Below are 23,168 nucleotides of genomic sequence, written 5' to 3'. Positions count from 1 at the left end.
TGGCTTCATCTTTCATCTTTCCTAAAATTCAGGCTTGGACAAGTCACTCATCTTCTATAAAATCTTTGCTGGCTCCGCTTTGCCTCCAGAATAAGTACAGATTCCCCAACCTGGCATTCTTGGGACACCTCTGTCCCCTGACTTAAACCTACCTGTCCATGCCCAACCTTCCTAAATCCCAGTGTGCACCCAATGATCCCATTCTCCAGCCTGCTCCCAGAACAGATTCCCCAGTTTACTATATTCTGCTGCACCTAGGCCTGGGCTGTTTTATCTGGTTTTCCTTATTGAAAAATTTCCCCATCCTTCAAGGCCCAACTCAAAAGCCTTCTCCATAAAACCTTTCCTAGTCTTTGCATTCTGAATTTTTCTGCATCTCCCAGCAGTCATTATCCCTGAAATTAACACATTTCATACTGCTTTCCATTATTTTCACGTCTACCTCTCCAAGTAGATTGTAGGCTCCCTGAGGGCAGGCACCAGGTTTTGGGCACCTAGCCCAGTACCCAGCACAATACAGGTGCTCAATTAATGTGAAATAGTCCACAGACTCCCTTCCCGGTAGTTTGCTCTCCTGCAGCACCAGCACCACCTCCTGATGCGGCCATAAACAGGATGTGTGTCAACTGCTCAAGCAGTCCCAGCATTCTTGATCACTCCTCTCCTCAGACAGATGCTTATTTTGTCTGTCCAGGCCCAGTCAAGAAGAGGACCTGAGGGTCCCTTTGGATGTATTTAATCTGAAAAGTCACTCAGTAACAGTTCTATACACATGTTCCCAGGCTTCCTACAGATTTGGGGCTGGATTTTTCTCCTTACTCGCTCGGCAAGCGGGAGGGTGCTTTGCCACCAGGCCGGGATCCACAGGGACCCGCACCTGTGCCCACTGGACGCCACCAGCCGCGTCTAAAAGTTCTCCGCCCCCTCCTTCCCTCCCTGTTTCAACGCCGTACTTATTTAGCCCATTGCCGAAAAAGAAGACAAAAGTCACTTTGGCGCCCCCTCGCTCGCTCCTAATCGAACGGGCTCGGGGACTCTCCGGTGCTTCCCGAGCTTGCGTTAGGAACAGAATCTGCGTGGACGATGACGCACCAATTGCGTTTCTGGCGCGGGTCAAAATTTTACTCGGCCCCTTGCAATGTTTCCAAGGGAAGGTTCGTACATTCTTGACCGTCCCTGGCAGCCGACCAGCCCGGGACTTGGGGCTCACTCCTCATTGGCTAGCCGCTGGCGTGACGCGCTGGAGGCGGGGCCTCATCAGCTGTTTGCGGGATGCCCGGAGCGGGCGTATTTTGGAAACAATACCGCGCGGTGCGGAGTGGCCTCCTCCGGCGCCCGCCCGCTGCCGCTGCCGCCCCTGCTCGCGCCTCCCGCCTCCCGCCTCCCGCCTCCCGCCTCCCGCCTCCCGCCTCCCGCCTCCCGCCTCCCGCCTCCCGCAACAGCCCGGTGAGCGCCGGGGCAGCCGGGGGCCGGGCGGAGTTGGATCGCACCTCCTCGGGGAAGTGGGGAGAGGAGTCGCGCTGTGCGTGGGGGCCCGGGAAGGGTTGGGCTGCGTGTATCTGGGGTGACCATGAAGGACTGGGGCGTTGGGCTGCGGAAACGGGGTGCAGAACCCACATCTAGGTGCGCTGCACCACGAGGCAACTTGGGGGTAGTAGCATTTGAGAGCCCAAGGAGTTGGGTCCAGGTGGGCAGGGGAACCTGCGGTGCACTGCTGAGCCGACCTGGGCGCCAGAGAACGGCCCGGTCCCTGCATCTTACTTTGGGGTAGGGCAGGAAGTTGTGGGGCGTCCTGCCTCCCTGCGGAGTCTGAAGGCCCCTCTCCTTAACAGCTGGGCTTCTCCCTCCTTCCCAATTGAGTCTGGGCGCCAAGCCCCCGAGTGCTCGTCACGCTGGACCCTGGCGCGGAGCCCTGGCATCACGACTCGGAGGCCGAGACTCTCTCCTGGAGTCACCCAGGTCTGGTGTGTGTTGTGTGAGTGTGAGTGTGAGTCTGTGTGTGAGCATTCCCAGATTATAGCCCCTGTCGAGGTTCAGAGTGTCTACTGCCTTCTCCTAGGAGGAGGAGCCTAAGTTCAGCATCCCTGTTAGAGCCCATAGGGGCTGGGATGGCTACAGCGGGCTTTAGTCCCCCTTGCTAGGAATAAAGCCTTCCCTAGCAGTGCCCTCAGGAAGTGCGCCTCCAGCCAGTTTGGACATCACCTCTTCAGTTCCGGGGAGGGGGAGAAGAGGGTCTTTTTACTGTATTCCAGTTTACACTTGACCTTGCCCAGCAGCCCTCCGGAGGCTCCCACCTGCAGTTCTTGTAGAGTAGGAAGGGTCCTATGGCTGGCAGAGCCACACCCTTGGCTGTACCTCCCCCACTGTCCAGTCCAAGCAAGGGTTGAACTTTGGGGCTTTGCTGGGAGGGGTATGGGGCGGGGGGGAGGGGGTAACGGGCTTCAAAGGAAGAAACAAGACAACGAGTCCTGCTTGTGACTGGCTTTGGAGGGCCCCTTCTTAGGTTGGGATTGCCAGCTTGCTGAGAGGAGGTTGAAGGGCCGGAGGGGAGCCCCTGCCAGGTGACTGGCAGGACAGCCTTTGGTCTTTTCAGCAGGAAACTTTGTTTCCTGATGCTGATAAGCTGGAGTTCTCCCACCCCTCCGTTGGGAAACACTTTTCAAAGAACACCAGGTGCCTGTTTTGCCATCTAAGTGGGCATCTCCTCACTCTTCAGGGAAGAGGGCAGAGCTAGGACCATAGCTTCAGGACTAGATGGGATGGAGGGAGGGTTAAAAGCAAGCACCTCAGAGAGACAGCTTACATTTGAGAAAGCCAGGATTTCTGAATTTAACTGAGATTTCTTTAAGTACTTTACCAACCCACAGACCATTTGGCTTCTTCTTCAAAGGCAAGAAACTGGGAGGCAGAATTCCCAGGGGATCTCTAATTGAATCTGGCAGTGACAAACATTTTCTCTCTGTATCCTTAACCATTCAGATGGTTGTTGCTTCTGGCTGCTCCAGGGGCTCTCTGGGGTTCCTAGTTTTTGTGTAAGGTGCTTGGTTAGGAACTCAAGATGCTAGGTGACTCCAAGGTCAGCCTTCCACGAGTCATCAGGTGGAGCAAGAGGAACTTCTTTATTACCAAGAAACTCATATCAACAGCCTGAGTAGTTTAGGCAGTGAGTGAGATCACAGAGAAAGGGCCAAATTTCACTTCCTCCTTGAGGGAGGTTGTACCAATCTAAGGTTTAGCACTGGCTGGAATGGTAGGTTGTGGGGAAAGATTTGAAATCATGGAGACAAGTGAGTTGACTGAGTTGGGGGAGGTCAGCCATTTTGCTGGATGTTGGACCAACCCCCTAGGCCAAGCTGTGATGGGCAGATAGCGCTACTGTGCCGAGAGGGCAGCTGCAATGACTAACTTGGGTCTTTCTTCCCTTTCTCTCCCAGGACACACTGTTACCACACCAGGGAGCCTGTTTGTTGTGTTGAGCAAGCTGGGGGGTGGAGACTAGAGTAGATGGGCAGCTGGGCAGGGCTTAGCAGGTTTGGAGGGAACCTGGCTGCCCTAGGATTGCTGGCTGGCTTTTGTTTTTACTGCTGAGCCTGGAGCTCAGTTCAGACTTGGTGGTTGGTTATTCCTCAGGGCAGTGAGTGAGAGAGAAAGAGAGAGTGTTGTGAGCACTATGTGGACAGCCAGTCACAGCACCCTTCTGCCCTCCCACAGCCACTCACAGATGTCTTGTTGACATTTCCCCAGGTACCCTGAGTGCTTGTAGCAGCTGATCATATCCCTGCCATTGCTCAGAGTTGATAGTAGTTGAACTTCATGACCATGACCAGCTGGGTCACAAAAGAGGCTGAGGGGAGGGTGGCTCTGGGTGAGCTCAGGAAAGAGGTGTGGAGAGTCCCTGAACAGTGAGGCAGTCCACATTTGGGGACAGGTGTCACCCTTGGCAGTACTATTATCACCAGCGTTATCAGTCATGAGTACCTGGCCCCACTCCCGCAGATAAGAAGGGAGAAGAGGGAAGAAGGAAGAGGAGAGGAGAATCCCCCCTAGAACTCCCTCTCCAGGGTTGGCCTGGATGCCTTATTACGCCCAACAGGGGAGATGGATCCACCTCAGTGTGTGGAGGAGCTGGAAGATGATGTGTTTCAGCCAGAGGATGAGCTGGGGACCCAGCCTGGGAGCTTGCCCTCTGCTGACCTGTTTGCCCAGAGCCAGCTGGATTGCCCCCTCAGCCGTCTGCAGCTCTTCCCTCTCACCCACTGCTGTGGCCCTGGGCTTCGACCCATCAGCCAGGAAGACAAGGCCACCCAGACCCTCAGTCCAGCCTCCCCGAGCCAGGGTGTCATGCTGCCTTGTGGGGTGACCGAGGAACCCCAGCGACTCTTTTATGGTGAGTGCTCTTAGCCTCAGGACTCCTCCCATTGAGACTTGGGGGAAAAGATGGGACTTTCCCTCCCCTAACCTGCCCTTTGCTATTTCCTTCCCCAAATTGAGCAGCAGGGTCTATTGATTTCCTCAACTCTCACCTGCTGCCTTTCTGCTTGTCACTGCTCCTTACCTGTGCTCGTTGGGTGCTAAGAAGGGCAAATCGCTCTGCCATTATTTCTGTTCTTTTGTCCCTTTCGGGAGGAATCCTTGGGTCCATGTCTCATTGGGTTGGAGAGAGGATACCTGAATTTCGGATTTTACATCCTGTGGCCCGTAAAGTGGTCCAGCCTTTTGTGTCCCGGTAGTGATGTACCTTTCATAAAGTGGCTAACATTACTCTGGAGAAGGTTGGGGGTTCTGTGACTTGCTGTTGACATTGAAGGGAAAAACCCAGCTGGTTCTGGGACAGGAGATTCCTGAAGGCAGAAGGTGGCCCCCACTTGTCACTTGGTACTTTCTGTGCTTGGAAGGGGAACTAGAAAAAGAGGTTGGGATTGCCTAGACTCAGTGTCAGCAAAGGGGCTTTTTCCTAGGCTCCATAGGACAAGACCCCTTCATTTGTGGACTTAAATGGTTTATTTTATGAGCTATATGCTCTCCTCTGGCAAAAAGGCAGGGTTAGACACTCAGTCTGTTTTATTCTTTTTAGCACAATAGCTTGTGGAGGGAGGGGAATGGTTCAGAGGCTATCTTGCTGGGTCTGATAGACAGATTGGGGAGACGCTGCAGTTATTCCCAGAGGGAGCTGACCCATAAGGTAATTCTGGCACAGCAGTTCTGGCGGGTGGAGGGAAAGCAGGGAGGAGGCAGGCGGGTGCCCCTAGTGGCGGCTCAGTTACCAGCACCTGGTAAGTGTGGAGCTCAGATCTCGATCTTGAGGTCTTGCCTGGGGCTGCCTCCAGAGAGGAACTTGGCTATTCTGTGGGTCTGAGGAGTTTTCTCTCCCTAGTTTTTGTACCATTGCCCAGAGCTTTAGGACCTGAGTCCAGCCTTCCTCTCTGCACTAAAAAGTGAATAGACATTTTGGTTTTCTCCTTCTCTGTCCCTTGCTTTGCTCATCCCAGAAACTCTGGAGAACTGCCTCCAGTGCTTTTCCAGAGAAGAGCTTCAACCTGCTACACACGCATAATAAATTGTGGTCAAGCATAGCTTGGTAAATAAGGACAGAAGGTTGGCAAGTTCATCCATGCATATTACCTTTGCCACGGCACTGCCTGTCACTGTGGAACTGAAGGGAAGGCAGTGACCATACCCTTCTGTTCTTCCAGCATCAACTTTTACATGCTTGGGCAGCAAGCAAGTTAGGCTGTCCAAATTTGGCAGATTGCCCTGGTAAGACCTCAGCCCCAGGTCTCTGCCAAGAGTGTTAGGCGAGGGGAGGAAGGGGCAGTTGTGGAGAATACTGAGATGTGGGCCCTCTGTGTTTGCAGGCAATGCTGGCTTCCGGCTCCCTCTCCCTGCCAGTTTCCCTGCAGGCTTGCCCCTTGGTGAGCAGCCCCCTGGAGGACAGTGGCAACATCGAGCCGAGATACAGATTGCCAGAAAGCTTCAGTGTATCGCAGACCAATTTCATCGGCTTCATATGCAGCAAGTAGGCATGGGGCCTTGGGTTGGGGCGGGGGTGGGGGGTGGCGGGAGTTTTGAGTCTGTTGGGGCTGGGGGGCTGGGGCCTGCCTCTGCAACTCTGTCTTGCCAGACCTCAAGAATACGGTCCCAGAGTTTTGGCCTTGACTATTGGGATTCTTGAGGACTGCATGGGCCCTCCTGGATGAACATGCCTGCCCTCATCTCTGAGCTCCAAGTTTGTTGTCTGCCCACTCTAACTCAGGCTCCATGAGAATGATTTGTTGGGAGATGTTACCATCCCTCCTGCCTGGAAAATGGGATGGCTTTTTGCAGACTTGCTTGACAAACTCTGTCTTCTTGAAGCCAGAGTTGGGAGATTGTCCCTTACAGACCTAAGGGGAAGATTTTTAGGGTGCTGCAGCAAAACTGCACAGTTGGGGGTGCCTGGCTGAGGTGCAGTGGGAACCTAATAACCAAGGCTTGAGGGATGGGCCTGAGTGGGGGAAAGTGGTAGAACTGGTTGTAACCTGACACTTTCCAGCTGGGGAGGCTGCTCCTCATTGTCTCTGTCTGGGAACTGGGGCCTGGGACTCTGGAGAGCGTACCTCAGAGAGTCTCTCCAGACCGGCGGCCGGGCGCTTGGCCTGGTGCTTGGCCGGCAGCCTGGCACCAGCACCGCCAGGGCGGGGCATCCCGTGTCAGTCGAGCATGTGGCAGAGTCCATCAACAAAGGCGGCGGCTGGCAGGCTCGTGCTGAAGGAGCCCTCGTGCCACGGGCTCTGCAGCCTTGTCTGGGCGGCCCCCAGGCACTTAACCCGTCCTCTCTGGGCTGACTTTCTGGAGGGCTGCCAAGGCAGGGAGAAGAGCCCGAGGCTGATCTGTGCTAGTACAACCACCGCTGAAGCAGAGGCTTGCCACCTGGGAGCGAACACGTTCACCATTTCTGGGACAGTGTCCCTGGCCCACAGGATGTGTGTGTGTGTGTGTGTGTGTGTGTGTGTGTGTGTGTGTGTGTATTTGTCTGGAAATCAGGAAAACAAATAACACAACGATTGGGCAAGACCCTGAGGTTAGATGGGTCATTTCAGGTGACCTGAGGAAAGCTGTTGGTAGTGGAAGGTTGACTCTAGGACCAAACCATTGCCAGCTCCAGGGGGGAGAGAAATTGACTCTGGGGCTCCTGAAAATAGGCTATCAAGAGTTAGATATGGTTAGTACCTTCTGCCAAGGAGTTCTGAGGGAAATTTGGGTCTAGAACTGGTCGTGGTAGGCTCTCCCAGCCCCTTAGTGGTCAGGAAGGGAGGATGGCCCTGTGCTTAGATAATAAGGCAACTTGGCCTTCTCTTCTGGCCCAAAACTCCAGTCTCTGGTCTGTCCTTTGATTATTCTGTGGAAACTTGGCTTCGAGTTTCCCTTCAGTGCATGTGTGGACTCACTCTGATTCTTGATTTTTTTCTCTTGGCCTCCTTCCTGCCCATTCACTCTACCCTGGTTGTAGGCCTGTGGCTGAGTCCAGCTCACAGCTCTCAGGCCTGGTGCTGGAGGTGATGGAGAACGCAGTGCCTGCGGGTCTCCCAGACTCACCTAGAGTACGGTTTGGAAGGCAGCTTTTTTTCATTTTCAGCAGACCTGGGTATTTCCCAGAATATTCCCTCATCCTGTGAACTCCTGCAGGCTTGGGAGCTGGCTGAGAGGATAGAGTAGACCACAGCCCAGGGCCCTTTCTTCCAGACAGTCCTGAACAGGAGGAGGCAGCCCTTATCCCAAGGTCTGACCCTGCTCTTTGCTGCTCAGCCTCATTGCCCCCAGTCCAGGGCTGCTGCTTTGAGGGTATGGTTCAGCTCCAGCCAGGATGCTGTCCTGTCAGCCAGAGCCACCCCGGCCGGGTAGGAGGAGGAGCAGCGCAGAAGAGCTAACTGTGAAGAGTCTTCCCTGCTCTGCACCTCCCCTCATACTGGCTCTGGAGTTCTCTGTTCCCCTCTTGCACCTGCCAGCTACCTACTTCTGTCTGGCAGTGTCAGGAAGCTGGCCAGTGAAGCCTTTCTAGACCAGAGCTGGTTTTCCCAAAGTTTCCATTACAAAGAACCAGCTTTTTGTCTGTGGGGTCCTCCTGCTTTACATCCCCTCCTCCCCACTAACGCTGCTCACAGACCTTCACCAGGAGCTCGACCTGCAGGGAAGACTAGGATAATTGCACACATAGGATCTTTTAGCAGCTGGTTTTAAGAAGTGAGTCTTTTTCTGAACTTGATTATTATGTGAATAATCTGAAAAGTACTGTTGACATTCCTACATTCTTATCCTTTATCTTCTTTCCTTATTTCTTTCCCTCATCTTTACAGGCAGGGAGACTGAGGCCCCAGGAAGGAAGTGGTTTAGGATTAAGTCTTTAGGCTTTGAGTATAAGGTCAGAAAGCCCAGGTTTAAATACTAGTTTTGCCACCTACTAGCCACCGGGAAGTCATTTGACCTTGCTAAGCCTATTTCCTCTTCTGTAAATTTGAGCTAATACCGTAGAATTTTAATTGAAGGTTAAGTGAGATAATACTTGTGAAACTTCCAGGCACATCAGTAGGTGGTCTTTAATGCTTATTTCCTTCTGTCTCTCTGTAATCCTGATCAGCCCTCAACCTTTCCCACCCTACCCATCACTCTGCTCCCTGAGCTCCCCTCTACCTTCCTGTGCAGAGAAGTGGGTGTCCCAACTGTTCAGCTGTGGGTTTTGGCCTTGTACGTTCTCCTCAGAGAATGATGGTCATTCCCCATCACTGTATGCTGAGTTGAGAGAGCCACGAAAGACAACCCAAGAGGTAGTAAGAAGTTGAAGGGGCCTGGCCATCTTCTTTGTTCTTGGATCTGGGATAGTGTCCCAGAGCCAGACCGTGGCCAGTAATCCCTGAGACGGATAGGGAGTGTGAGCTTTGACTTTCGTCCCTGGTTCAAACCTCAGTTATTCTTTTTCTGTATCAGGGGAAACCTTCTCCCTAGGAGATGTGGAGCTGAGGGAGGGGTTATGATGATGGGTAGTACATTATAGGATGTCATTATGGCAAATCAAGTACGTTAGCATGATCCCAGATTGAAAAGGTTGCAGCCTGGCTGGTGTGACTCAGTGGCTGAGCATAGACCTATGCACCAAGAGGTCACCGGTTCGATTCCAGGTCAGGGCACATGACCAGGTTGTGGGCCCAATTCCTAGTGGGGGGCATGCAGGAGGCGGCCCATGTTCTCTCTCATCGATGTTTCTATCTCTCTTTCCCTTTCCCTTCCTCACTCTCTGAAGTCAATAAAGAAAAAGAAATTTTAAAGAAAAAGAAATTATAAAGAAAAAAAAAAGAAAAGGTTGCAAATTATCTGGGTGTCAGTTTATGCTGGCCATATTTCCCGAAGAGCATGCAGGTCTAGCCTGGTTACTCAAGTGATCAGTTCAAGGTGGCTCCTCTGGATGGACCAGCAAGGAATCGGAGGCAGATCAACGTCAGCACGGTGCTTTGTGGGTCTCCAAAGCAGCAAGAGAGTGGAGTCAGAGTGAGCAGAGGTAAAAGCCTTTCCAAACCTGGTCACACACACTACCTTCCTTTGGCTGGGTCTGGAGTGGAAGGTTCCCCTTTTTGCTCTTCTGTGAGCTGACCAGCTGTAGCAGGTGACCTCTCGTGGTCTGTGGACTGTGGCTTACCTTGACTCAGGCTCTGTGAAGGTGCCCTGGTATTTCCATGTCCATCTAGCTCCTACAGGGAAGAGGAGGCAGGTTTGCTTCCTCACTGAGCTCATGGCTGCTCTGATCAGAAGGGGTGAGTCCCAGCTTCTTTCTGTTCCCCCTGTCATGGTCTCCTCCCACATGGACCTAAAAATGGACAGTAGTAACTGGTGTCCCCTCCCCTTGAGGAACTCTCCTGTCCCAATGGCACCAACTTTAAATTTGTGGGGGTATTTTTGGACAATGCTAAGAAGCCAAGAATCCTCAAAAAAAAAAAAAAAAAAAAAAAGGAGCTACTGTAGACTGTTGAGTAAAGCTAAAGGAGGCTTGGAATTTTTCATGTTGGAAATGACTTTTTCACTTGGACAAGGAGTAGCTCCATTCAGAACAGTCAGATTTGGAAATTCCCTGAATAGTAATTAGACTTCCTTGAAATGAAATCTGAGAAAAATTTCAGCCACTCAGTTGAAACCATCTTTATGTGGGTTTTATTTTTTGTTTGTTTGTTTTTTAATTGATTTTAGAGGGAGAGAAAGAAACATTGATTGGCTGCTTCCTACACACCCCCTACTGGGGATCAAGCCTGCAACTCAGGCATGTGCCCTGATCGGGAATTGAACCCTTGACCTCTTGGTGCATGGGACAACACTCAACAACTAAGCCACACCGATTGGGCAACACCATCTTTAGTTACAGTATTACAGAAAGAATCCTGGATTTAGAGGCAGATCCCCTCTGTCACTTCTGAGTACTGTGTTCATAGGCAAATCATTTTATCTTCTCCGAGCATTGGTTTCTTATACTTACCTTGCAGAGTTGATGTGACAGCTGATAGTTGATAACTATTAAGGAATGGACGGCTCAACACTTTTGCAAATGTGTTAAAAGATGATTTTAGGATTTCACTGGGACCTGCCTTTATAATTCTTGTGGAGTTCTTTGGGCAGTTGCACCCAGGGTGGTGTTCGCTTGGTTTATTAACCAGCAGCTTCTCTGCCAGCAGCCTGGATCCTTTGTTCGGGGAGCCCCTGACTGCTTCCTGACCCTCTGGGATGCTCTCCTTGTTAGTGAGTGGTTTTCTGGAACTCAGACTGTGGCTAGTGAGGTTGTTCAGGCTTTAGATGGGACAGCCCTGGCAGGAGCCCCAGAGATTTGCCTTAAAGTGAGAAGGGCCCCAGCAGAGCCAGTCCCTGTCCCAGGATTGGGAGGTCCACCTAGGACAGTGCCTGGAAGAGCGGGGCGAGGGAGGGGCTGTGGAAAGCTGCTGTGCGTGAGAGCCAGGGCAAGGGCTGGGGGCCCTGTGTTTGCTCTGTGGCTGGCTCTGTTTATATCGCTCGCTATATTTAGCTTCTGAGTCATCAGCGTGGCTGACTAGAGGCGGAGTTCCCCACACAACTCTGCACCTGACTGCTCTCTCTTCTAGGAGAAGGGCCTTGTAGTTAGGGAGAGTTTATTCCCTCCCACCAAGCAAGGCAAACCATGGGGATGGGGGTTGGCTTTTTTTTTTTTCCTTGTAGGAGGAGAGTGAGGAGGGGAGGGGTTGGTGGAGGCACTAAAAAAGAAAAAGAAAAATGGTTTACCTTTTGATCCGCATCTGGCAACCAAGAGGGCATGTTCCATGACCAGAATGAGAACAGGCACTGTGTATGGTGAGGAGGAGGGTCAGCCATCTTCCATGCTCAGCTTGCCTTGTATTGTCCAGGGAACTGGTCCCAGGTAGGGACAAGAACAGCCCGTTGCAGAGGCCCCAAGTTGGGAGACAGAACCTTGGGATCCCTTCTCCGCAGCCTTGTAGACCAGCAACAGACCTGCCCCCTCCTCAGTGCCCTCTCTCCCTCGCCTTTGACCAGGGCACACACACCAAGGTTCCTCTGGTGCTCTTAAGAGGTTGCCTGATTGATGGAGCTGCTCTCAGCTTGAGGGAAAGTGAAGCACAGAGCAGTCTCTGGGGAGCTAGACAAGGGCCTCAGCAGTTCCTACCCCCAGGCCATGGAGGTACAAAGCAGGACACCAGGGACCTGGGTGGAACACAGCCTGTCCCTCATCCCTACCCCGCCGTGGCTGAAGGCAGTGGCCTCTGGCTGCATTAGAGGAAGCCCTCCTGCCTTTGAGAACCAGCTGGCCCCAGCTTGCCCTTTTGCCATGGTGGTGGCCTGTTGCTTCAACTTCCTGTTAGCACTGCTGGCTGAGCTGAGAAAGCTCTTGGCAAGGAGGAATTTTTTTTTTTAAAGATTTTTTATTGATTTTTAGAGAGAGAGGAAGGGGGGGGAGAGAGAAACATCAATGTGAGAGTGAAACATTGATCAGCTGCCTCCTTCACGCCCCCTACAGGGGATGGAGCCTGCAACCTGAACAGGTGCCCTGACTGGAAATTGAACTGGGAAACTTTCTGTGCATAGGATGACACGGACCAACTGAGCCACACCAGCCAGGGCAGCAGAGAGACTTTTACCTTTTCCATTTTGCCATTCCATTGTTTGTTCCTTGGGTGGCTGGGCCAGAAGCATTCTGGGACAGTGGGCCCGCTGGACTCAAGGGGCTGCCCCAGGGGGTTCAGAATCCCTGGCTCAGCTTGGCAGCCTGGAAATCTGAGTCCAGCTGCCTCTGGCTGCCCCGGCCTATTTCAGAGTGAGAAGGCAGAGATTTCCCCAGGATATGATGAGTCTGTTCAGAACACAGTGCTCCTGGACAGGCACTCCGAGCGGAGCATGTGGAGGGAAGAACCCAGCAAAGTGAAATGGGCCCAGGTCCGGAGAGGTGAGCTTGCTCGGTGCAGCTACCAGGCCCCTGCTTTACATAGGTTCTCATTTGATCACCACAGCCACCTTGTACTTCTAGACCCCATTATTCCCATCTTACAGGAAAGTGAGTTCACAGAAGTGCCCAGGTTACACTAAAATGGCTGAGCTGGGAGCCGTACAGATCTGATCCATCCTGAAACTATGGTCTCCCCCCACTCACCCCTGCTCCTCTGCAAGCCCGTGCTGGAAAGGGACACCGTGCAGCACCCACTGCTGCCTTCAGTCTGCTCTGCCTCCTGTCGCGGTTTGTGTTCTTGCTTTTCTCCACTTCAGATTGTAAAACAATTGACAAAGTTTGCATTGCTCGTCTCTGTGTCCTCCATAACTCTTAGCGCAGTTGGGTGCTTGATAAAAGCTGAATTGAACAAAAGTAGCTTCCCAACTTCTTTCAAGTGGAATTGTCCTGAAGTCTCCCTTATCTCTGTTCCTGTTTCTCAACGGCAGGGCTCTTTCCTTGGCCCATCGGGGTGGATTTAGAGTTTGCTGGAGGAAGGGGGAAATGTTACTTTGTAGGATGTGTGTCTCCCCATAAAGCAGAGTATATGTGATTCTGCATTTTAAAGAAACTGAGCGTGGTTTCAGAGCACGATCTGCAGTTATAATTTCAGACCAGTTTTAGCTTTATTTCTGTTTGATCTTCAGTTAGCTCTGCCTCTGAAAGGTTTACTTTTTCTGGTCCACAGCATCCTTGCTAAATAGTTAATGATCTGGAAATAATGTCTTTAAACATACTAGGGGAGCAGTTCAGTTGCGATTCGCTTTGAAAAGTTAATACTATTTCCACGATGTGAAGAAACACGCTGCACTATTTTAGTGAAAGAACAAAGCTCTGGAGTCAGAAGTCAGGGGTCTAAATAACCCCCTATCTCAGTTAATTTGTTGGGGGTAACTTTTCTGAGCTTTTGCTTCCCTGTCTGTGAAACAGTGATAACACCTGCCCCTCTTCCCAGATCTTTGTGAGGAGCAAGCAGGAAGATAAGAAAGTACTCTGTTCTAAGTATGAGATACAATACATTGCTGTCTGTTTGGTAAATTTGCAGGGTTTTTTAAAAGTAGGGCCATGGCGTAGCCTTGCTCTTTCCTCTAGTTCTTCAGGGTGAATTACCTCTTGCTGGAGCATCTGGAACACTGCTCCCCCCCCTCCCCCCCATTTCAGGGTGTGAATTGGATCCGAAGGGGAGAGGCAGAGGGAGATTCTTATCTGGGGAGGGCAGGGAACACTCTTTGTGCTTAGGGCAGAGGCCACAGGGGATGAAACAGAGTTTGATTTGTATAATCCAACCATGTCAGACACCACAGCAAGCTCTTAGGAAAAGCCTTTTTACTAGTTGGGCCTTTCCCCAGGCGGGAGGCTGATACTATCACATCAAGTACATCTACAGACCTGGCCAGACATCAGTTGTTCCTGGCCTCAGACAAGTGAGTTATATTACAAGGCTCACTTTTCTGTAGTCGATCCAGTGTGTACTTGTTGAGTACCTACTGTGTGTCCTTACCTGTTCCCTGTTATACAGGATAAATGCCCATTCAGTCACAGTGCCTTGCACACAGTGGGGGTGACTGGCATACTCGTCAGAAGACCACCTTCATCCCCTGACCCCAGCAAGAAAATAGGACTGAGTCAAAGCAAAACTCCAGGTCTCTGACGCCTGGCTCTGCTCTCTCTTTTTATATTTAAAAAAAATTTTTTTTCTTTATTGAGTTTAGAGAGAGAGGAAAGGAGATGGAGAAAGAGATAGTAACATAGGTGAGAGCGAACATCTATTGGCCGCCTCCTCCATGCCCCCCACTGGGGGTGGGCCCACACCTTGAGCATGTGCCCTGACTGGGAATCGAACCAGCGACCTCTTGGTGTGTGGGTTGATGCTCAACCACTGAGCCACACTGACCGGGCTGGCTCTGCTCTCTTAACTAAAGAGAGTATTTTTATCCACCGTGTTTGAGCCTCTTCCCTTGGGAATTCACTATTCTTTCCCTCCATGCCTTGGTCCTGCCCTCTAGACTCTGTGTTTGAGTGCTTCTGGTGTAAGCTTAAACTGCCACCAGCTTCCCTTGCCCTGTAGCCCAGCCCCTTAGCGCTCAGGGCACCGTGGCTGCATTCTGGGAGCGCCCCCTCTGCAGGTTCCCATACTGCGAGGGGTGCTCAGGCCCAGTCTGTGGAGCTGGGCCCTGCTCTGGGGTTTGCACTCATTGATCTGAGATTTTGTGCTGTGGCTGTGCCAAGTACTGAGAGCCAGAGGCCAAGCGCAATCTTTCCTGGTTCCCTCTTCCTTCTCCCCTTCTCCTCCACACCCTCCCCTGGAAGGATCGCTCTCTGGCGTTGTGGTGTCTTTGTGTGCTTCATCCTGTTGGGCGAATGTTCATTTCCTTCCTCCTCCCTGTTTCTCTCCCTGGCCTCCCTGCAAGTCCTTTTTCTTTCTAGACAGGCCCTTTTGTTTAATTTAAAAAATACATATTTATTGTTGCTCCTCAAAATCAGGGCATTCTTTGATTCTCTTGGTACGAAGCAGCTGGGTTTCCTTTCAGTGGAGGGCCTTGTGGGGCTGCCCTGTGGCAGGAGAAGGCCAAGAGGCGTGTGTGTGGCATCTGCTCATGCCCAGAGGGAGGGCGAGTGGGGCCGGAGGCGAGTTCCCGGTGCTCCTGCTGGTCTCACAGCTGCTGCAGCCGCCAGCATACTCCGTACGAGGCAGCCCACTCTCCGGGCCCCCGGACCCTCACCAGCCCGACTGGATTCAGTTGTTGGAGCTCTGAGATGTAATCTGGAAGGTAATTGTGGATGACAAACTCCGAATCCCCAAACCTGAGGGTTGGAAAGCACCTCAGTGGTTTCCAGATGCCCGTCTGTGGCCTGGCTGCCGTGGGACCACCTGGGCAGGATTTTCTCTGACTTGGCCGAGTCATTCCACTGGTGGGAAGAGGTTGAAAGAGGGTGAGGAGAACAGCAAACCATGACGTGTTTTCTTCTAGGCTATAGGAGCGTGAATGAGTTTTTCTCCTCTGCAATTTCTTGTATTTTCCAATTTTCTACACTTAACATGTATTACTTTGATGACTAAAGCATGTAATAAATGTTACTTCTGATTTTAAAAAAAAGATATCACCCAAGAAGCTTGTCTAATATGCAGATTCCTGGGCCCCTTTCCTGGAGATTCTGACCCAGTTGGTCTGGGTGGGACCCGGACTCTGCGTACAGCAGCACCTCAGTGGATTCCGTGACAGTTGGGTTTGGGCACCTGCATTTCATTTGTAAGGAAAGCGAGGACTCACAGGCCGGTGAAAGACCGCAGCCCACAGCCAGGGCCTGGTTCGTGGCCCAGAGCCTTCCTTGCCTTGACGTCTGTTACAGGCAGAGGCACAGAACCAGGACCTTCCTGGGTGGACCTGCGTGCCCCTCTGTGCCCAGGCCTTTTTCCCAGCAAGATCTCAGCCTTCCTGTCTGATGGTACTCTCTGGCCCACAGCTAGTCGGGGTCCCCCAGGAGCCCCCGGGATGGGAGTGAGGGCTGCCTCGTCTTATTCCCAGAGACCTGAAGGCTCAGGAAGTTACCCAGGCAGCAGGTGGCTTTTATTAGGGGAATTTGGGAGAAACTGAGGCATACAGACATGGGATTGGACCAGGCCCCAAATCATAGAATTGTGATCTCCCTTCCCTCGCTATTGTGCTGTTTTGAGATGATTTAGAGAAGGGGAGAATCGAGGGTCAGACTTAGTATAAAGAAATGTATATATGGGAGCACAGTGATAATGGGTAAGGACATTACTGTAGGGTCAGGTAGTCTGGATTCAGTCCAGCCCCTGACACTTACTAGCTATGTGGGCCAGTTACCTAACTCTCTCAGTGATCTCATCTGTGAAATGGGGATGGTCATATATGCCTGCCTCATCGGCTTGTTGAGAGGACCAAAGGAGTTTAATGTATATAAAGCAGTGCTTCTCATACTACAATGTGTCTCAAAGTCACAGGATCACATTCTGACGTACTAGATCTAAATTCTAATAATCTCTCAGATGATGCTGAAGCTGCTGGTCCATGGACTACACTCTGAGAGGAAGAGACATAAAAACACTCAGAACAGAGCCTTGCACGCTCAGTGTTACTGTTATTGTTACAATCATGACTGTTACTGTTACTTAGCCTTTTCAAACAGGCACCTGAGGAGACTGGGAATTCCAGCAGACTGGCCTCTCCAGGGACCAGTCTTTTCCTGGAATCTCCTCCTGTTCCACCCCGTGACCTTTGCACCTGTCCTGGGCAGCAGCTGGGGAGGCGAAGGGCAGGGTGCTCTGCCCAGCTGCTGCAGGCCTGAGTCTTCAGGTTTGCAGCTGAGTCCGTTTTCACGCTGCTTTACTGTAACCAGATTTTGTTAAGCCGGGTGTGTTTCCTCTTTTTACTCATCTTTGTTTACAAAACACGAGGAAGCCATCAGTCTCCGCAGGCCGCGCTCTGCCAGGCCTCCCGTGGCACAGCCTGGTTTCGCTGCCCCTCCCAGCGGTAGCTCTGCCTCCACCTTTCTGAGTTGTTTTCCAGTCTCTCTCAGGGGCATGAAGAATACTCTTGCCACAGGCATGGGGCATTCTGTTCTCCTGGGTTGGCAGGGCTCTGAGGTCAGCCTGAGCGATACCTCACCTATCTTCTCTTCATGGCCTAAGGCAGAATGAAAGGGAACCCAGCAGCCTGCTTGTCCTGGGACAGGTGTACCCGCGAAGCTCGGGGAGTCCAGGAGACCTGGACTCACTTTCCAGTTCTGCCACTGACTTACCCTACCCTGTTCCTCTCTGACTAGGAGTCTCCTGGTGGTAGCCAGGGCTGTGGTTAATGACAGCCCGAGAGGGCTCCAGCTCCCCCAACCCTGAGATAAATGTGCTTGCTGCCTGGGGCACGGCAGCAGTCCGAGTCCAGCCTGCACTGGTTTCTTTCTGCACTCTCGGTTTTTATTCCCCTGTCCACTGAGAACCCTGTGGAGAGGGCCCCAGCCCAGTCCTCCTGCCCTGGTAGACAAGGGGAGAACAAAGACGGCCTCTTCCAGCACCCCTCAGTCCCCTCATGGCCTCTTCTGGCCCCAAGGAAATGGTACCTGTGTGGGTGGGGCACCAGCCACAATCCTGTGAGCCACTGACCCCTGACCTTTGCCCCCAGTTTCCCTGCCTGACAGTAGGACCTGGGATAACCTCCAGAGAGTAGTGTGCATTCTTTGTTTTTGTTTTGTTTTCAAGTATGTTCTTGCTTAACATTTAATTGGCTCCAGTCAGTAGGAAAGCGCTCCAAGAGGGGTTATTTATGGCTTACTGTCAAGAGCAGCTATAAAAAGGGCAGTGCTGAGCTGGAGATGCTGGGAAGGGAGAGAGGGCAGGCACACAAGTGTGTGTGTGTATGTCTGTCTGTGTGCGTGTTTGCACTGGATGAAATCAGATTTTTGCTGCCTCAGCAGTGTGGTTTAAATTGAAGATTAACCCTTTGACCTTCACAGTGTCAAATCACTTGCAGATGGAGGCTCCCCCCTTTTCCCCCTTGTTCTCTGTGTTACTTTGGAATGGGGGGAGAAAGGGGGGCACTTCTTTCTTTCTGAAGAAAGTTTGTTGTTCGTGCAGCTGAGGTTTGAGGGGCTCAGGAGCCAATCTGATTAAAAGCAGCACTTGGCTAAACTCTGGAAAATCCTGCAAGCAGGGGAAAAAGTTTAATCCTCTTGTGCACAGTGCATAAAAAGCCTGGTCTTTTCTTTTTAATGTTAAAACTGCAATTGTTTTTGGAGAACTCAACTATCTCCCCCTCATCGCCACTTCTCCTGTCCCCACCCCGTTCGCTGTGCTGATAGGATTAAAGCGCCGCCCCAGACATGTTGATCTAAACTTTTATTGGAAATGATAAGGAGTCATCTAAGGCTGTGTTTGGGAGTCACGCTGATTTTGTTTTTTTCCCCTTTCAGCACCAGCAGAACCGAAATCGCGTCTGGTGGCAGGTCCTCCTCTTCCTGCACAACCTCGCCCTGAACGGAGATGAGAACAGGAACGGGGCAGGTCCCAGGTGAGGCTGGGCTGCCCGCCGCGGACGGGGCACCACGCGAAGGACGTCGGCGAGGACTGACACTGTGTCTTGTGAAGTTGTTTTTATCTTAAAAATCTATCTCTGTGTGTACATAAGACATACCCAAGTGGGACCTTTCTCCCTGTTCAGGGCCTTGACCAGGAATGAGGTCCTTTGTCAAACACTGTTGAAGTAGAGGCTGACGTGTCTCTGATGGCGGGTCCTCCCCGGGGCTCTGACAAGCAGGTTCTTCAGTTCGCAGTTGTCGAAGATGCCCAGGTAGTGATGTTCTCTGGTGTGTGGACTGGAGTTGACCCACAGGAACTCAGTTAAGCAACAGGAGACTGGATTACACTCCTGGTTCCGCCAAACCTGCCAGCCTTCCACCGTGGATTGGCCAAGACCCGGACAGTCACCCTGCTCCAACCCACCAGGGCCTTGGCCGGGGCTTTCCAACTGAGCATGGCAACTTCACTAGGCCGGTCAGCCTGTATCTGGGTTTGCATTTGGCCCAGCCAGTGCCCGCCCCATGGGCTCAGGGATTCTCGCCCAGCCCCTGTCATCTCCAGGAGACCTCAGGGAGGGTTGGGTTTCTCCAAGGACCCCTCAAACATGCCGCAAAAATGAACCAAACTTCTGTACAGGCCTCAGATCTGACTTGGTCCCACTTGGAGGCCCCAGGATGGGTCCTGAGGTACAGAACCACTGCCACCTCTGGCTTCCTGGAATTGGCTGGGTGTCAGCCACGGATGAGCCATAGCCAATCAGCGTGCTGTCTCCAGCAGCCTGTGCCTTTGTCAGTTCTCCTTTCCAAAGACCCAGCAGCGGACTGCATTCCACCCCATCACAGAACTCGAGGGCAGGAAGGGGCAGGATTGCAGTGGGACTGGGAGATGTGGCCGTCCCACCCGTAAGAGTCCTCCCTAGAGGGACCCAGGCCCCTTGGTTTCCTTAGAAACAACATACCTCCTCCTCCTCATCCCCATTCCCTTTTCACACCTACTAAGACACAGGAAGAAGCCAGCACAGTGACTTCATCAACTGAATGTGTCTTTTAGAGCAACAGACAACAGATTCGAGTGCAGAACCATCAAAGCTGGGTCCACATTTCCTGTCTTCCTTCAGCTTCCAGCTGGGCCAGAAGGGCTTGCTCTGGAACTCAGCAGGGTCACAGCTGCCTCTGAACTGCCCTCCTCCCTGCTGTGGCGCTAATGGAGAGAATTTAAAGCAGCCAGCCTGCCCGCTCTGACAGCAGACACGGAATCTCAACAGAGCGAATCTGGTGAACAGAACCTGTGAATAGACACCTAGAAATTAAATGATAATTTTTGCATATGCAGGAAACGATAACATTGGTGCTAAACAGGAAAGCAAGGCCCAAAGAAAAGATGGCTTTCCTGGGCAGAGAAGACCCCGGGGCTACCCAAGGAAACTGAAGACTCGGATCTGAACAAGCCCAAGCTCCTCCAGGTCCGCAAGGAGGGGTCTTCGGTCCTGTTGAAGGAAGCCCTGTGGGCAGGCTGTTCACTGCACACGGGCACCCGCAGAGGGAGATGATAGAGGCTGAAGCCCAGCCTGTGCTCTCCCACTAAGTTGTAGGTCCCAGTGTAGGGCTCTCTGCCCAGAAGAACTGGTGCCTTTTCTAATTTGCATGAAGGTGCCATACGGGCTCCTAGTGGCCCTGAGGAGAAGGACCTCAAACTGTGCAAAAGCCTTTGTTTTGTTCTACTTAGATGTTCTGGAGGTAGGTATTACCTCTTCTTGGCCAGAATTATCTTCTCAGGGTGTGTACCATGGTTTGTCTGCTAAGAAGATGGGTTCTTACTCACCAGAAGGAACCCAGAGAACAGGCAGGTGGGCTGGCTCTGGAAGACGCTGACCACCGTGAAATGCAGCCTTCCCTGCGTGTCTCCACGCCGTTTGTGATGTGCAGAGGACATGTGATGTTTTCCCCTCTCCCGGACCAAGGCTGTGACAGGCAGGCTGCTGGTATATGCTTAAGTGGAACACACAAGACAACCAGGACTATTCCTACCAACCATTTTTGAACCCCTCTTGGCAGACTTCCCACCTTGGCTGAGTGAGAGAGCAAATAAATGGTCCAGACTTCGGTGCTGAGGCAAAGCCATCCACTTGAGGGACCCTGCCAGGCCCAGGAGGGCCTGTCCTAAGATCTGAGCCCAGAGTTTGACAAGCCTATCTGAACATGGAGCCTGGGGCCAGGTGGAAGATGGTCTGACTGCACCGTCTCCACCTTCTGTGAAGCCAAGAACTCACTATCTTAAGCAAGCCAGGGCAAAATGTAAAACCTCCCTCCTCTCCCCTCCCCCAGGAAACCCAGGAGGTATCTCTGGAAGAGCCCAGGAGAGAGGTTCCTCCTGCTGGCTGGCTTTAATTGGCCGAGTGATCTAGACCCAGCCCCTTCCCCCTCTGCCTGTTGAATTGGTCTGAACATTCCTCAAATCCAGCCTCAGGAGACACATCCCTCCCCCTGGGCCCCCTCTTTCCACCCCTCACCCCCAGAGGCTTGGCTGTCTCCAGTAAGGGGGTGGAGAGTCAGATTGAGAGGGAGGGAGAGTCTGACCTGGGTCCTGACCTGTAACCAACTGAAGACTTGTGGAGCTTTTGTGGTTTGCTGCCGGTTGGGGGTGGGAGAGGGACTGGAAACCTCCCTCCTCACTGTAGAAATGCCCTGCTATTCAGGGTCAGAACAGCTCTTCCAATTCAGAACCCCAGGGCAGGGGTTTCTGGAAGCCTGTGTACAGAACTGAGGAGTGGAGTGGACCCCCCAGGCCAGACATCTGACTTCCTCGGCTGGCTGGGGGACTGGGCCTGGCCTCCCTGCCTTTGCCTGCCTCGAAGTCTGGGCTGCTGGAGAGCTGTCCCCTTGGCCTTTTGCTGCTCAGTCTGAGGCGGAAAAAGATCACCTCCCAGTGACCTCCCCAACCCCCCGAGGGGAGTAGGTCTGTTTCCAGAGCTCATGCAGCAGGCATGTTCAAAGTGCTCAGAGGGGCCCAGCTGACTTGTCTCACTGTCCCCGGAGGCCAAGCCCTGTCCACGGCTGGCTCCTGGCTGGTCATGGCAGGGCGGGGGTTGATTGGGACGGTCCATCTAGGGCCTCCATCTGTCTGAAATCTGGGACGGAGGCTGGGGAGGGAGCCACTTGACTGTCCTAGTCAGCAAAGAGTACATGAAAGCTTGTCCTTTGGGGGGGACTTGTCTTAGGGGTGGGGAGAAGAGAGCAGCAGAAGCAGGAATACTTAAATTGCCACTGCTCTCAGGGCTTCTGTGACTTGGTGCTGCAGCCCAGGCTGGAGTATGCTTAGGGCCCCTCTGTATGTAGGCGGAGACCCTTGGTGGCAGGCCACCCTGGCCAGACTGTCCAAGGAGGGGTGAACCTATCAGCCTGTGAAGCCTCCTGGAGACACTGGGCAGTGGACAGGCACCTCAGGTCTGGTGAGGACTTGGAGCCTGGAGGGAGAGGCAGAGAAAGCCCAGCCCTTCCAGAGACGCACCAGCCTGGCAGCTGAAGGTGCTCAGAGCCTGAGCAGGCTCCCGGGTCCACACACCCTTCCTCTGCACAAGTGGCCAGCGCCTCCCCTGCTCTGTGTGCATTGCCCAGCGGGCCACCCTCTCCCTGGGTCCACAGGGCTGCCAGGGGAGACCCAGTGAGAATGTAGCATTTTGTTCATCCCAGATTAGTTGCCCTGGGTTCTAGGCACTCTGCCTCTGGGAGAGAGACAGGGAAAGAGGGAGGGGAAGGGGGATCTATTGTTTTTTAACCTGTACAGAGTATTTGACTTTCTGTTCTTCAGATGTGTGTGCATCTGTGTGCGTGTGTGCGTGTATGTGTGTGTGTGTCCCCCATCAATTGGTACAGTTTTTAATAAAACCATTTAAAGCAAAGCCGATCTGTTTCAAGGTGTGGTACAAATGCAACGGGCCCCGTGAGGGACTTTGCAACTCCTGACGTGTTTCAGCTGCCCTCCTGAGTTACCCCCAAGGCTCCCGGCCTGTCAGGACTCCCCCTTCCCGTCTCGGACTGGAGAGGAGCCTTCTGACCACACAGTAAGCAGCACAGCAGAGGCCCCATGAGGTGGAAAGACATAGGCTTTGGATCCAGACCTGGAGTGGGATCCAGTTCCAGCCTCCATCAGCTGAATGATCTTAGGCAAGTTATGTAACCTCTCTGCGCTGTCAGTTCTCCCCTGTGTACCGTAACAGCTGTGCCTGCCCTGCAGGACTAGAGGGAATGTGTGCAAAGACCTGCCCACACCCCCACCCCTGTCAGGCTGGGCTTCGGTGTTCTTTTATCAAGGTATCATCTCCGGAGGTAAGCTAGTTGTAGGGGGACTTCCTGGCTTGCATTTCTTCGTGGGTTAACAATGTGTCTGACTCAAGAGAGTAATTTAAAGCTCTTGACAGAGTTCTGAAAATCCTTGGGGAAAACCACCCCTGGTCCTGTCAGCAGTAAGCTGAACGCCAAAGGGCCAGCCCGCCTCACCAGTGCCGGGCCGATGATTTAGGAAGCAGCCGGCTCTCTGGTGACCAGCCCTGGACTCCAGCTCCTCCCCTCACAGACAGTGAGAGCTGGAAGTGCCACTGAACCGTCCTGTCTAACCTCTTCCTTTTATGGATGAGTAAACTGAGGCCCAGAA

General features: G+C 52.6%; 1 protein-coding gene across 2 annotated transcripts; it reads left to right on the top strand.

The window, feature by feature from the left end:
- The first annotated feature begins 1,478 nt into the window (after positions 1 to 1,478).
- Positions 1,479 to 22,370, top strand: BMF (Bcl2 modifying factor). 2 transcript variants are annotated; one of them, XM_036274726.1, is made up of 5 exons: positions 1,479 to 1,522; positions 1,833 to 1,959; positions 3,435 to 4,387; positions 5,856 to 6,016; positions 18,413 to 22,370. In XM_036274726.1, the coding sequence occupies exons 3-5, from the start codon at positions 4,099 to 4,101 to the stop codon at positions 18,512 to 18,514; spliced, it is 552 nt and encodes a 183-aa protein (XP_036130619.1). In that variant the 5' UTR covers positions 1,479 to 1,522; positions 1,833 to 1,959; positions 3,435 to 4,098; the 3' UTR covers positions 18,515 to 22,370. The 2 variants fall into 2 exon arrangements, with proteins under 2 accessions (XP_036130619.1, XP_036130609.1); XM_036274716.1 differs by lacking the exons at positions 1,479 to 1,522; positions 1,833 to 1,959 and having other exon boundaries at positions 2,463 to 4,387.
- Positions 22,371 to 23,168: the final 798 nt, after the last annotated feature.

Source organism: Molossus molossus, unplaced genomic scaffold, assembly GCF_014108415.1.
Source record: "Molossus molossus isolate mMolMol1 unplaced genomic scaffold, mMolMol1.p scaffold_m16_p_1, whole genome shotgun sequence".
Taxonomy (NCBI): Eukaryota; Metazoa; Chordata; class Mammalia; order Chiroptera; family Molossidae; genus Molossus; species Molossus molossus.
The sequence above is the reverse complement of the archived record's forward strand: the minus strand, read 5'-3'. Positions and strand labels throughout refer to the sequence as shown.

Coding starts and splice junctions, on each gene's coding strand:
- BMF (XM_036274726.1), top strand. CDS start 4,099: ATGGATCCACCTCAGTGTGTGGAGGAGCTGGAAGATGATGTGTTTCAG. Junction 4,388..5,855: donor ACCCCAGCGACTCTTTTATG/GTGAGTGCTCTT, acceptor CTGTGTTTGCAG/GCAATGCTGGCTTCCGGCTC. Junction 6,017..18,412: donor ATCGGCTTCATATGCAGCAA/GTAGGCATGGGG, acceptor TTCCCCTTTCAG/CACCAGCAGAACCGAAATCG.